General features: G+C 39.9%; 1 protein-coding gene across 2 annotated transcripts in view; it reads right to left on the reverse strand.

Moving 5' to 3' along the window:
- The window catches only part of exoc4 (exocyst complex component 4), a 112,786-nt gene that overhangs the window by 90,002 nt on the left and 9,075 nt on the right, over positions 1-13,709 (reverse strand). For both annotated transcript variants that reach the window (XM_008400669.3, XM_008400670.3), the window contains exons 7-8: positions 13,044-13,198; positions 8,049-8,229 (exon numbers count right to left, since the gene is read on the reverse strand). In XM_008400669.3, coding sequence (XP_008398891.1) covers positions 8,049-8,229; positions 13,044-13,198 — 336 coding nt within the window. The remainder of the gene's footprint in view (positions 1-8,048; positions 8,230-13,043; positions 13,199-13,709) is intronic.

The raw sequence follows: 13,709 nt of genomic DNA on the forward strand, positions 1-13,709 counted from the left end.
GATGAGCTGACGGAGTGAAACCCCCCCCCCTCCCTTACTTGCTTGCAAGCTAACACCCAAGCAGACTTAATGAAATGCCATTGCTGGGCTGATGAAGGGGCTCCGACCCCTCTTAAATTGCATTAGCCCAGAGTCAGAGTGAACTTTGCAGGCAATTAACTGGACCGTTAGGACACAGGGAGTGATGGGAGGCAGATGATAAAAATGATGGAGGGAATTAGAGACAGAGAGATAATGATGGGAAAATAATTGTTTTATGGAAAAATTGTTTTAACCAAAACTCACTCTAGAGATCACGTGCGTAAAAATGAACCAACTCCTTTGAGACTCTTTGTAATTTCTCTTTAATAATCAAATCCTGCCACAGTTATATTCTTTAGGACCAAAATAAACTCTTCAATTACGAATTGATCTGGTTACAAAGTTCCAGCTACATGATGCGTCTAAGCCGGGAGTGTCAAACTCCAGTCCTCGAGGGCCGGTGTCCTGCAACTTTTAGAAGTGCCTCTGCTGCACCACACCTGAATAGAATAATTAGGTCATTAGCAAGGCTCTGGAGAACTGAGGAGGTAATTAAGCCATTTGATTCAGGTGTTTTGTACCTGTGGCACATCTAAAAACTGCAGGACAGCGGCCCTTCAGGACTGGAGTTTGACACCCCTGGTCTAAGCCTAAAAGAAAAATATAGGCTTAACACATTTTATATGCTGTGTGAGGAATTAAAAACATGCTGTCTTGATGTTATTTGTGTTTGAGCTTGATTGTTGTCACATACTGAAGACAATCAGTATCTGTTTGGGTCCGCCTCGTCTTCATTTTGCTTTCTCATCAATTTATGGGAAACAAAATTTTTTCAATGTCAGTTTTGTCCCATATTTTTCCACATTTGTTGATGACACTATTATCTGTGTACAATGGTAAAATACACAATTGCAGAAATATTCTTCCACCCTTCTCCTGACTGATGCCTTGCACACTAAACAGAAACAATAAACGTGGATACAGTTTCTGTCACTAATTCTAACATTCACATTTTAAAGATTCCAAAGCTAATATTATAAAAGAAAAAAAGTAAAAATTAGGAGGTACAGAACTTAAACTGATTGAACACAATGGTGAACCTGGATAGAAATGCTATTATAATCTAAAGCTGAGGGTTGAATGAGAATGCATAAAAAAAAGATAAGAAATTCAGAAACAGTGCAAACAAAAGATAAAGACAAGATTAGCAACATGATTGTGGTTACCAAAACAAAGAGTTGCTTCAGTGACTGCAAGAACATAATACAAAGACACAGCTACACACACATACACACACACAAGTAAACAAATTCAATTGTCCACATTGATAATTAGTAATTGGTCCCAGAGCCCAGTTCCAAATGGGTGCCTGTTCTAATTTAGTTAAACCCCTGGAGCTTTGATAAGGTCTTACGCAAGCAGCACAAACACCGAAGACCTTGAAATGAGGATTCACAAACATTACACAACTGTTGTCTTTGAACTCTCTTCTTCTCTTTACACCCCGAATTTAACACGCTTTCTACATTTCTGTCCTGTTAAAACAGCCAACGGTGAGAATCGGTGAAAACAAAAAGCATATTGCATCACATCTGCAATGCTTCTAATTTAGCCGCATCCTGATAAGTATCCTCGCTTCTATTAATTAGATCTGATGACTTTCATTAAAAGGTCAGAGAGAGTTGATTAATAAAACAGCAGAGGAAGAAACAAACCAGCTAAATTCACTAAAAATTAAAAGTCACGAAGCAACAAATAAGAAAAAAAACAAAAAACAAAAACAAGCATGTAATCATGTAGAACATGTGCAAATTTATCCCGGCAAATTAGACGGCTAAGAGCAAGGGCTCAAAAGTGCATGTTTGAGTGCGTGCGTGTATGCGTGTGTTTGTGTGAGACGGGCCACAAATAAAAATAACACATCTCTCTGCAGGGCTTCCTTCACAATCATTTCCACCAAAACTATTCAATCAAACTCGTTGTGCAAACGAATTGCTTGGGTCGCGTCCCAAGCTCAAATCAGTCCGCTGCCTGAGTGCAAAGTTAAATTAAAATGGAGAGAAGCTTAATGGAAGTCTGCCGCTGTAAATCATTAGCAGCACCCCCCCACCACCCCCATCTATCCGTTCACCGCTAAAATGCCCCGATGCTTTCATTCACGAAGCAAGCGCGTACTCACCTTTTATTAGGCCCCAACAGCCAAAGAATTAGAGCAATTAGGAGAACATTGCTCAAAGCTTTGCAGGTGAGCACTTGACAGAGGGTAAACCCAGCAGTCGGTTGGCTGAAATTGAAGGCGGATATATCATTTTGTTTTCACATATTTCCTGCTCCCATCCATCTCTGTGCTCAAGAAGTCTTAAAAGTAGCCGAGAACAATTTCCACTTTGTTCCTTTCTCAAGGCTTAACAGAAATGGTCTGTTTTCTCGCTAAGTCCCTTGGCAAGCGTCTTGTCACTAAACATATTGACTGATATCCCCGGCTGCTAGCTTGAAGTTTAAAGCTGCAAGTGTCCTTGGCCGTCAAAGAGAGGCTCTGTCTACATCCTGTATTGATTGTGCTCCAGAAACTTCAATAACCTTCACGAGTTGTGACGGAGCTCCAGCAGCAAACGCTCTCTCAGCACCGGACTCCTGCTAAAGCAGCAGGGGCTCCCACCTGGAGTCGGCTGCAGGCAGTCGATCTTCTGAAGGCTACCTTGTTGACCGGAGGGAACGGAGAGGAAGATGTGGAAGCCGAAAACTTCTGTCCTTGGTACAACCCCGACAAGTTCTGTGGCCACACGTGATTATTGTTTAAAACAAAGTAGACAAATTGATTTTTGTTGCACTAAGTGTTATGTTACTAAGATTATTAGTGGCAGAGTTTTCTTCAAACAATATCTCTGCACTACTGTCAAAGTTTTACGTAGAGGTACAGATGTCCACATACGTCCCGAACAAAGCTTGTTTTAATCACCAACAACCTTCTGGATGGATATTTGAACACTCTTCTCAGTATTTGTTAAATTTCAAAAAAAAAATTGTTGACTATTCCTTACATTTTGAACTGGCTCTTAACCAGGGATAAAATAAATAATAATACTCATGGGGAGGTAGGGGCCACTGAAGTTCAAGAAATAGAAAATTGGTTAGGATAACAACCAGTAACCATAAAGGCAGGAAGAACTGAAAACTGCTGGAACCACTGGTGTTACTGTCGACAGCGAGGCAGCTTCATAGACTCAACCTTAGCAGTATTTCACTTTCGGCGGTAATGACGCATTGCACCAAATTATAAAAATTGTAAGATCATCTCTAGATGTTTGGACCAACACTGGTTTTGAAATGGTTGCTGAGAAGAAAGAATCCTTAGAACAGCACCATGGTATACTTCACTGCACTCCAACAACATATAAACATGATAATGCTCTGGAGGACAGGATGAACATGACATTTTGATTAAAATGTCGGCCCAGAACATGGTAGCAATGTCTGTACTTCATATCCAATTAATAGAGGCTTATTGTCTTCTTGATTCTCTCTGCCACTTCAATTTGCTTTATTTTCTTGTCTGTTGAGGAGGCAAAAAGTAAGAAAAAAAAATCTCAAAGCCTCTTGCATATGTTGACACAAACATGACACAGCCTTTTGTGTTGAGTAATCTGTGTCGACAAAGGGATTAATTTATGAAGCGGATTTAGATTAAACCAAAGGCTCTCCTCTCTTCCACACGGCGCGTAATCAGAGGAGCATTACCAGACATACGAGAGAAAACACAACTGAGCATCTACTGGAAATTTAGAAAGGCAATTGCAATAAAACAATATTCACAGAAACCATCAAAAAGGCATCCATTTTAGCACTTGTGTCAGTAAATGTTAATAAACATTTCAAGGTCTAATCTGAACTCGAAATTACAAGAATCGCCTCTTTCAGAAGCCAGATCCTCGTGATCCGTCCGTATTTTTGGATGCAGTTTCAAAAGTCCCTCTGCGTGCATAAGAAGCACCTCATTAAAAGTGAGATTTGCACTCTGGTCACATCCCAGGAGCAGACAATGGACGTGGCATGCAGGCAAATAGCCACAAATCCTTGCAGCGTCCGCAAATGGCAACCTAATTAACAAACTTCCAGGCATCAGACCAAACTGTAGACAAGGTGAAAGGGTGATGGACAGGAGCAGCCACAGACACCTTACTCTAGATAAAGATTGGGCCATCTTAATTATGAATCCATGTTGAGGTTTGTGAACTGTGATCTTTATATAAGCCAATGGCCAATTATCTGATAGCTTGCAACTTCTAATGTAACTGAAGAAATGCAGATGTTTCTTTGCAAATAATTTCACTTGAATATCATCTTATTAGAAGTGCAACGCCAGCTTAGCAAGTAAACAATACGCCTGAAAAGAAGAAAAAGAAGGGTGTGCGAGCAGGCTTTTGCAGGTAGTGTGGTGCTGCATGCTTAGAGATGTAAATTCACTGATCCTGCAGATAATCAATAGGCATACTCACAAATTCAACAGAGAGCGATTTGAAAAATTGCGCAGTGGCTTTAAAGTACACCTTCCTACATCAATACCACTGATTACCCCGCAGTTTTTTATGCTTCGGATCAATACTTCCACACTTAAACGACACAACCCGCAGGAGTATCTTGGGCCTTTCTGAGCAAGGATTAGAACTGCTACATGAATCCTGACTTTCAAAAGCTTGTTTACCCGACTTCACTCTCTAAACCTACCGGGCCACAGTCGCACACTGATGAAAGTCGCTTCTCTGCCAAGGCCTTGTAGCTGTGTGCACCCTATGTTTCTGTCAGCTCCTGCAATCGTCTGCTAGTATGTCATGTGTAAAGGTCAACCTGGTTTCTGCACCTCTCCATGTGAAGGGGGGGGGAGAGAAAATAAAACCTGTCAAAGGTTTCTGTGGATGTCAAATACAAGAAATGCAATGAGAAGCAAGAGTCATGCGGGGATATAAATCATTTTTTTTCGTAAATGGGGGCTTGGTAGGGGTAGTCAGTGAGTAAATAGATCCAGAGTGTGTTTTCTGTGAGAATTAAAAAAAGAGCACAGCACTATTTATACTTGACACCTTTGAATATGTCATTCTGTGACTAAATTGAATTTTGATAACTATTTTTCATCTCTTCTGACCTCTTATTGTGTTATTGCACTTTTGTTCAAATCTTTGTATTTAAAGCAAAAAAAAATCTACATTTAAAGATGTCAAAATTCCCTATTTTTCTAGATTTAATATAGAAATAGATGGATGGAAGGACAAATGAACGGGCAGATGGACAAGCAGATAAACAGATGAATGGCAGAGAGAAGCAACAGTAAATGGACACAAATACATAAAGAGAAAAAGCGGAAGGCTGAATGGAAGAAAACTTAAAACCTACTTTTTCCAAAAAATATCCAACACAACAGAAACACTACCTCCAGAGAGAACCAATATGAGGAAACTCTAAATATCGCAAGGAAAGTCAGGCCTGTGCTGGTCTTAAGGTCTGAGATATCAGCTGGATCAGTAACCAATAAAACCTACCAGAGGCGGTGTGGGAGCTGCAGGAATTTAATTTCTCTCATTGCTGACATGTGACACTGTAAAACAAAGAGCTAAATGAAGGGGGCGGAGGGAGAAAGAAGGGGAAAAAAAAGGCAGATAATAAGATTAAGGAGGAAATTACAAGGACCAAGAGGGAAATGCAGAAGGTATTGGGAAATAGAGATTGCGATACAGAGGCAGCAGGAATTATGCTGAGGAAGCAAAGAGCAAAGGGAATGCAGAGTGAGAGAAAAGAAAGAAAAACAAATGGAGATGTGGGTCCTTCTTATTGATATTATCAGTCAGAAAATAATAACACAAGTGACTGAGTAAGAAAACCTCATTTCACATAATGAGTATTCTAATCAAGAGATTCTATTATCTCACATGAGAGAGCCAAGAGAGATTGGAGCCACCGGCAATTGTGTGCTGGCTGTGGTCAAATACTGAGGAATGGCTTCCTGCCATCTAAAACTGTACTCATACAGCAGAGCAATTACACTGCATGCCTATGCAACGCTACAACCCTCAAAATACACACACAAATACCCCGAAACACTCTTCATTTTGTGTGTTTATGCATGCCAGCTGGAAAAAGCTCAACCTATTGGAGGCACAGTCTCATTGTGGGAGTTAGACATGAAAGGGCTTTCAATTTCACTCGGCAGAAAGCATTCCATCGTTTTATTTATTTTTGCTTTTACGTGATCGATAGAAAGAAACACTGGGCTATCAATTACCATGGCAGCAGCCAACAAGTCCAAGTCCTCCACAATAGAAAAGCTCATTTTCGCCTGAATCTCACTCACCGAACGTACATAAAACCCGAGGCATTTTCTACGCTCTGTGCCGATATGATGCATATGTGAATGAATACATAAAATAGTACTTAACTACATTTTTTCTAGTACATTTGTTGAAAACTGCCAGATAATTGCTGCAAATGACAATTTAAAGACTGTCCGTGAAGAAGCTCCACATGAAGCGCCATATTTTGAGATATTAACACACAAAAGGAACAAACACACGCATACACACACACACCAATCAGTCTGAGAGCAACAACTGTCGCCGATTTTCCCACTGAGAGTCACCACAGGGTCATTTCAACAGCTGTTCGTCTCCCTCAACCAATCAAACAGGAGCAGGGGGATCAACAACCAAGCATAAATACATGCCAATTAAAGAGCCTAAAATTAATCCAAGCAATCAAGAACTTCTTTATTTTCCCAACCACGTGAAAAATAAGCAGTTCCTCTTTAGGTTTCAAGGTTTTATGAGAGAACTCATTTTTTTAAATTAACCAATTCTTACCTATTTCGTGCAAAGGTAAAGAAAGAAAAACATGATATGACTATTAGTCCAAGAACTAAGCCAAAAAGCAGAAGCAGTGGGTGAAAAAGTAATTACACCTCCACAGCAGCCATAGAAAATAGGGGGCTAAGCAGAAGCCAGGTGTTGCCAATCTAATTCACTCGATTAACTAATCATTAGCAGGTGTGGGCTCATATTTAAAAATTATGTATCGACTATGTTGGAAAGCTGTTGGTTGGGATCATTCAGGTGTGTGGTGCGTCAATGTAGAGCAAGACATTAGCAATAATATCTGGTGAGCAGCTTTATACAAAACTGTGAAGGGTTAAGGAGGCGATTTAAACTTACTGGGGTTTATCGTTCTACAAACCAAGTAGGAAAAACTATTAAAAAGACGAAACTTATTTTTGGCAAGTCATGCTGAGTATTACTCATAAAAACTTTAAAAAATAAAATAATAAAATGGCAAGGGTGCTGCAGCATCTCCCACATCCTTTAGACAAAAGACATCAAACTGGAGATTGAATGAAAACCCATAAGAATTTACATTTACAGGTTGCCGGTAGCTTTGCAGGCAGGACTGGAAAAAAGAAAAGGAATGACAATTTTTGGCCTACATGTAAAATGCTGAGTAAAAAAAACATCAACATGAATGCACCATTGTAATGGTGAAGCATGGTGGTGGCAGCACCATGCTGTGGCAATGTGACAAAATATATCTTTGCGCAAATATAAAAGCCCAAAATTTCTCTACATTCAATAGGGGCTACTTTGTAAGTGGCCTTTTAGCCTTTATAAAATTATACCAACACTGCATAAATATGTAATGCACTGAATGGTGGTGCTACTATCACTTTATATTTACCTAATTTTCAAGTTCATGACAGACAATGACTAAAATGTAATATTTAATTTATGCTGTAGCATCAAATAGATTTTAATTAAATTTCATTTTATGTCGCTTTTAGACAAGGAGAATGCCATGGCAACTGGAGGTAACGGGTATAACTTCAATCCTATAGGCAACTACTGTGATGAAATAGTTCCATATTTAATATAATATTAATGCCAGTACAAATCACTGTAAACTATATCCAACCTTTGAACACTTTAATTTGAACCGGCACATATAACTATATTTGTTCCGTGTTTTTTCTTTGACTGTGGCAGAAAACTAACCTGCAGCACTGCCTGGATCTTGGCAGACACATCAGCCTGCTCGTAGAGCTTGATCTTCTCCTCATGGGTCACACCTGGAGCGTGTGCAGCAATCTGCTGCATGTGGGCCAGCACCACACTGTGAGCCTGGGCAACTGCCTTGAACTTGTCAAACAGAAGCTCCAGCAGTTCCAACAGCAGCCTGCAGAGGGAGCCAGAGAGAGAGAAGAACAAAAGGATGAGCGGGGCAACGTGAAGAGAAGCAGGCAACAAGGGATGGAGAGCACTTTATGATAGGGATGGAGACAAAATGACATTATAGTAAACAACAGTACATAGACATGCTCCACAAACTGTTTTTCTCTTACGAGTTTAGAAATTAAAACACAGGTTACATAAACCGAGATGAAGTGTTTCACGGTTTAGTTTTAATTACCAACTGTCTTGAGCAGAGACTTCAGCATTTTTCCCCCGCGTTAATAACGCAGCACCTGGATGCCCCTAGAAGGATCCAAATGAAAAGCCACTCTCATTAGCTCTAAATGGCTCTGCTTGAAGTAGAGAGAGCACATCCAAAACCAAACTGACCTTCTACTACATCTGAGTGCCCTACTTAGCACTGAAAGCTCACAGTTGCTTCATCTGCCCTAATGCTTTCATACAGACTCTGCTGCACCTCCTTCTGGCACAAGGACGGAGCTTTTGAAGTAAAGAGGGAACAGAGGTTATATTAGATGAGACGGATGATGACGAGTATCTACTTTATTGTAAAGGGGCTGGGGGATTATAGTTGATAACGAAATAATGACACAGTCTATGCCACATTTTTTGTTGCAATTTTTTTATCATTTTAATTAATTTTTTCTCTACCTGGCAGAATGGATATCAAATGTTTGGTACTAAATTTCTGTCAGCGTATTAATTACAACAATAAAAACGGAATAAATCGAGTGTGTCTTCAATGAGAATTTAATGCAATTATATAACGCTAGGTCTCCCACAACAGCCCTTTATTGCTCCCTTTTTAGTTAGTTACAAAGTAGCTGCTGGAATGTCTCATGGGATTTTAGCTCTTGTATCCTGGCACCTTTCAGCAAAGTAATCCATTGGGATGTGCAGGTCTTGTAAACTACAGCTAGCAAAGTTATTTCTTTACACTTTCCTTGCCATTTGGCTATAGCTCAGAGCGTGCTTTGTCCCCGCTTAAGTCTTACATCGTGCTGCTATCTGCTGGACCGTCTCACGGACATTTTCTCATAAATTAAACCTCGGATGCCGCCTTCTGAAGTAGTTCTCCGCATTACAAGAACTTTGTTGCCTTCCTTCGGGCCACCTTTTTCTGAGGAGGAGGAGGAGGATACTAAAATGCATCAATAATGCAAAAACAAAGACCGGCATCATTATTCAGAAGTACAGCCGAGGAGAAAAAAGAAGGTGCTGGGGCTTAGGAGATAACAGTGTAAACTGATCCCTGAGATGGTAAATTTATGCCCAAAGCCTTACAAAACATAGTGGAAACCAACTTATTTCTATGCCATACATGCCTTTACATAGAGCCTTGCAAAAGTATGTAATATATATGTAAAGTTTTGTTAAAAGATTCTTACTTTGATTTAGGTCTGACCTTATATGAAGCCACACCAGTATCAATGCTTAGGGTTGTTGTTGTTGTGCTAAAAGTTGAACCTTCACCCCAGTCTCAATGTTTTGCCTCCTCTCACAGGTTTCCTTCCAGGACTACCCAGTAAACAGCTCCATGCTTACGTATTTGCTTCAACTCCAGCCGCTTCCATGCTGAAGAAAATAATCAACACAGTGAGATGCTGAAACCACCATGTTTTCCCCTGAGGATTTTGTATTCCTGGTGACTTTCGGTATTAGTTTTCCACAACACATACCGTTTGGCACATTGGCCAAAAAAGTTTTGATTCAACCTGACAGGGAAAAAAAATAACAAAAAGCATTCTTTCACATGTGACAGCTGCATTTTTAGGCTTTCGACAATGATTTTCTTCTTGACACTACATTTTTCAATTGTAAAAAGGCTAGACTAAGCTGTGAAATGCACAACTAATGGTCGTCACGTTTACTAGTCATTACATATTAGTTTAGTGGAAGAAGTAATATACATGGTTTTATTTTCTACTTAAGAGGAAATTAATAAAAGCTGGTGACGATAAACTTTTAAAACATTGCAAAACTTTCAAAGCATCAAGGACGATGAGTATTTTTCCAAGACACAATTAATAGGAAGTATTTGCAAAAAAGCATAGATCAACTTTTAAAAAGTGAAATATTTTCTGACTACGCACATGAGAAGTAAAGATATACAGTAAATGCATAACTTATGATTTTGACCTTGAAACCTTTTTCTGATACGTTACCATGCCTTCCACATTCGGCTCACTCACTCACTCACTCACTCACTCACTCATCTATAGACAGAGAGCGAAGTGTAGACAACCGAGTCTTCCTCATTATCTCCCAGTGGAGGCCATCCTAATCCATATCGTCTGTTCCTTGAGACCTCTCGTCTCATTTCCTCTCAGGATCGAAGCTGACACCAGTCGCTCATGAACAGCCGAGAGAAACAGCACAGAGTCTCTGACTAACTGGCCAGCAGCAGGAAAGTGCGTGACTCATTTTGGAAGAACAACAGCGGCATAAAAATTAGATTATCATTAGACTGAGCGTCAGTCAAAGATCATTAAATTACTGTAAATAGGGTTCCGACGTGCTGAGTGAATGCTTGTGAAATATTAAGTGTGCCGGGTCATGACGCCGTCGAGCAAACACGGATATTATTCACAGAAAGATTTCCAGACTTCTCTGCTGAACAGGTGGAGAAGAAGGAAAATGACAACTAAACCATCTCCTGTGCAATGTGCTTGTCCAGATTTAAAATTGCTCTGACTTTCATTTTGTGATCATTCATTGGACCCTCATATAATGGAAATATTCAGGTACGTTCCAGTCAGACAAAATGGGTCTCCATCTTCTTTCCTGCATCAGCCATTTCTTTATACAACTCGCCCTGTAAAGGGTTTCGTCTGAAATGTTTCCCCAAAAGAAAAAATAAAGCAAACACTATCACAATGAAGACTTCAAAATACAAAAATACCCACACCCTTCAAACCTTTTTGATGCGTTGTGTCACATTACAAGAAGAAACTTTCAGGCTTCAAAACAAAACAGTGAATGGGAGGCCTTTTTTTTGCAACATAAATCTAAAAACTATGGGTTTTATTTCTTTTTTTGTCACTTTTGGGGTTCCTTTTCTAGTCACTTCTTTGCTTGGTGTTCAGTCTTTATTTCTGAGTTGATCTTTTGTGCACCATTTTGTTTCCCCGGCTCCTGTGAACTCAGTTGGTGTCATTTCCCAGCCTAATCTCCTCTGTTTCACCAGTCTTCCTCCAAAGCTGCAGCCTGTTGAGAATCAACTACCTGTTTCTTGTTCACTAATCGCTGCCCCGTTGAGATTGGAGAGAAGGTTCAAAACTGACGTTTCAGTCGGCGGATGTGCAAAAACCACATACTCCAAAAACCGTGATTGCAGTGAAACGTCGGCAAAATACATTGCACAGAAATTCAAAGATAAACTTCTCATGAAACCAATTTTCATTACTATCATAATCTACATTGCATTGTTTTATATTTTAAAATACATACATTCGAGGCAGTAATATTAAACTATGAATACTCTTGTAAGGCATTGCATTCTAGTGTTGCATCCTGGGAAATTACCGTCTTTGTGACAAGACACTTCCTATAATATTTGTGATATAAAGACAGGTGTTTGCTTCCTGAGACGTTGAATGAGAAGAACCAAAAGGAAGTTACACACTGCTGTTTAAGCTAGGAGGAGTTTAAGTGTTGCCTGCTGATCTGCAGTGCTATAAAATATAGTGTGCAATATTCAAGACCATTGTTCCCGACAAGTGCTACATCAGGTGGAGTTTCCATAGCAACAAGCATCGACTTTAAATTGAAGTGAACATAGAGAAAACTGGCAGTATATGCATCCAAATACAAACACACAGCAAACTCCAAAGTGCTAAGTGCTCACAGATGTACACATGAAAGCAAATTCAGGAACAATCTGTGGGGCGTCGGACCTAAAACGAGCTACACGGCGGTCTATTACAGCGAGGTCAGTTGAGATTCGACCGGCAGCAGGAGAAACAAAGCAAACGGGGCTGGAGAGAACATCCCTGACAGAAAACAAGACGTTCCTCTTAAATGGTTTGGGATCAGTGGGCTGAGACCTGTGCTTCTTATTACTGCATGCCGTGTACATATGGCTGCAGCGGCTAACGTGACCGCTTTTAAAATGCGGCGGTCCTATAAGGCAGGTGTACAACTGCTGGTTTGTGTGTATGGGTGTGTTTAACCATGACATGTCTTTGTTTAAAGCAGCGCGGTGTTTGTTTTCATGGTCCGAGGCCGGCTGTGTCTCCAGCATTTGGTTTCGCTCTGTTTCACACCTGGTTGACTGTCTGACTATGAGAGCTGTGGGACTGAATGCAAAAAAATGTTTGCGTCTGCCTTTGCAGCCTGCTGTAAATATATCTAAAAGACCCATGGCAGTCAGAATATTGATATTGATGCGATAATCAACTCCAGTGTTTAACTAAGAACCTGCAGGGAGAAAGACAACCCTCGACTCCTCCAATCAATGGACGGAGTCGCCGTCTTTTTATTTAATAACACTGGGTAAGGGATCCTAATGGGAATACTATGGTTTCAGAAGAATAAGCAAACAGGCAGCTTAATAAAAGTCTTATACAGACACAATCCTGCTGGGGATACAAGTGGCAGCTTTATTAAGATATTTTTTCAGGGATAATACCAACGCTGTTTAATAATGGATTTTTCAAATCCAAATTTGTATTCTCATGAAGAAAATATTGATACTGTTTTAACAAATCTGCTTGTATCTTCTTTTTTTTTTAACCTTTCATTTATCAACTGAACCTTCTTATTTTTAAGCATGGCGCCCTTTGACTTTTACCGTACCTCGGCTGGCTCTCCTGCGCCAGGTTTTCTCCTCTCTGGTAAGCGTGATCCGCTATCTGAGTGGTGGATCTCTTGACGATCTGTTTCAGCTCGGGCTCCAGTCGCTCCATTATGGCTTTAGTGGTATCAGGAAGTTTCTTCAGTTTTGCAAGGGCCTGCAGAAGATGACCAAGACTTCCGTTAAAGCAAAATTGAGTCAGAACTAAGTACTATCAAAGTATGTTGAAATTATGCATGGTTTCCAAAATGTTTCACAAAAACATAAAAAGTTATGACGTAAACTTGTATTCTGTTCCTTTTATTCATATGCCCCTAAGCAACTTCCCATTGCAAGCTACCTACTCAAAAAATAGAAAATGTGTTAGAGCTGGGAAATGGCAAATGTGACTAGCTTTATCCTTGAAATTGTCTTCTACTCACTGTAAATAAAGACCACTGCTGTCACAAAATCTAGAGAAAAACAATCTACACACCGGTTGACTTTCTATATAGGGGACATCTAATGGCATTTGCTTCCACTGCACTTCATTCAGGAGTATCAAAGTAAAGCACTCTAAGTGCTAACTAGATTCCCACTAAATTAGATTCAAATTTGAGGTTGCACTATTATTAAATGAAGAACTATAAATATGTTTGTACTTGTATTTTGCAATTTTTACTGCAGAC

Source organism: Poecilia reticulata, chromosome 23 (genome assembly GCF_904066995.2).
Source record: "Poecilia reticulata chromosome 23, P_reticulata-male-v2, whole genome shotgun sequence".
NCBI classification, from domain to species: Eukaryota; Metazoa; Chordata; class Actinopteri; order Cyprinodontiformes; family Poeciliidae; genus Poecilia; species Poecilia reticulata.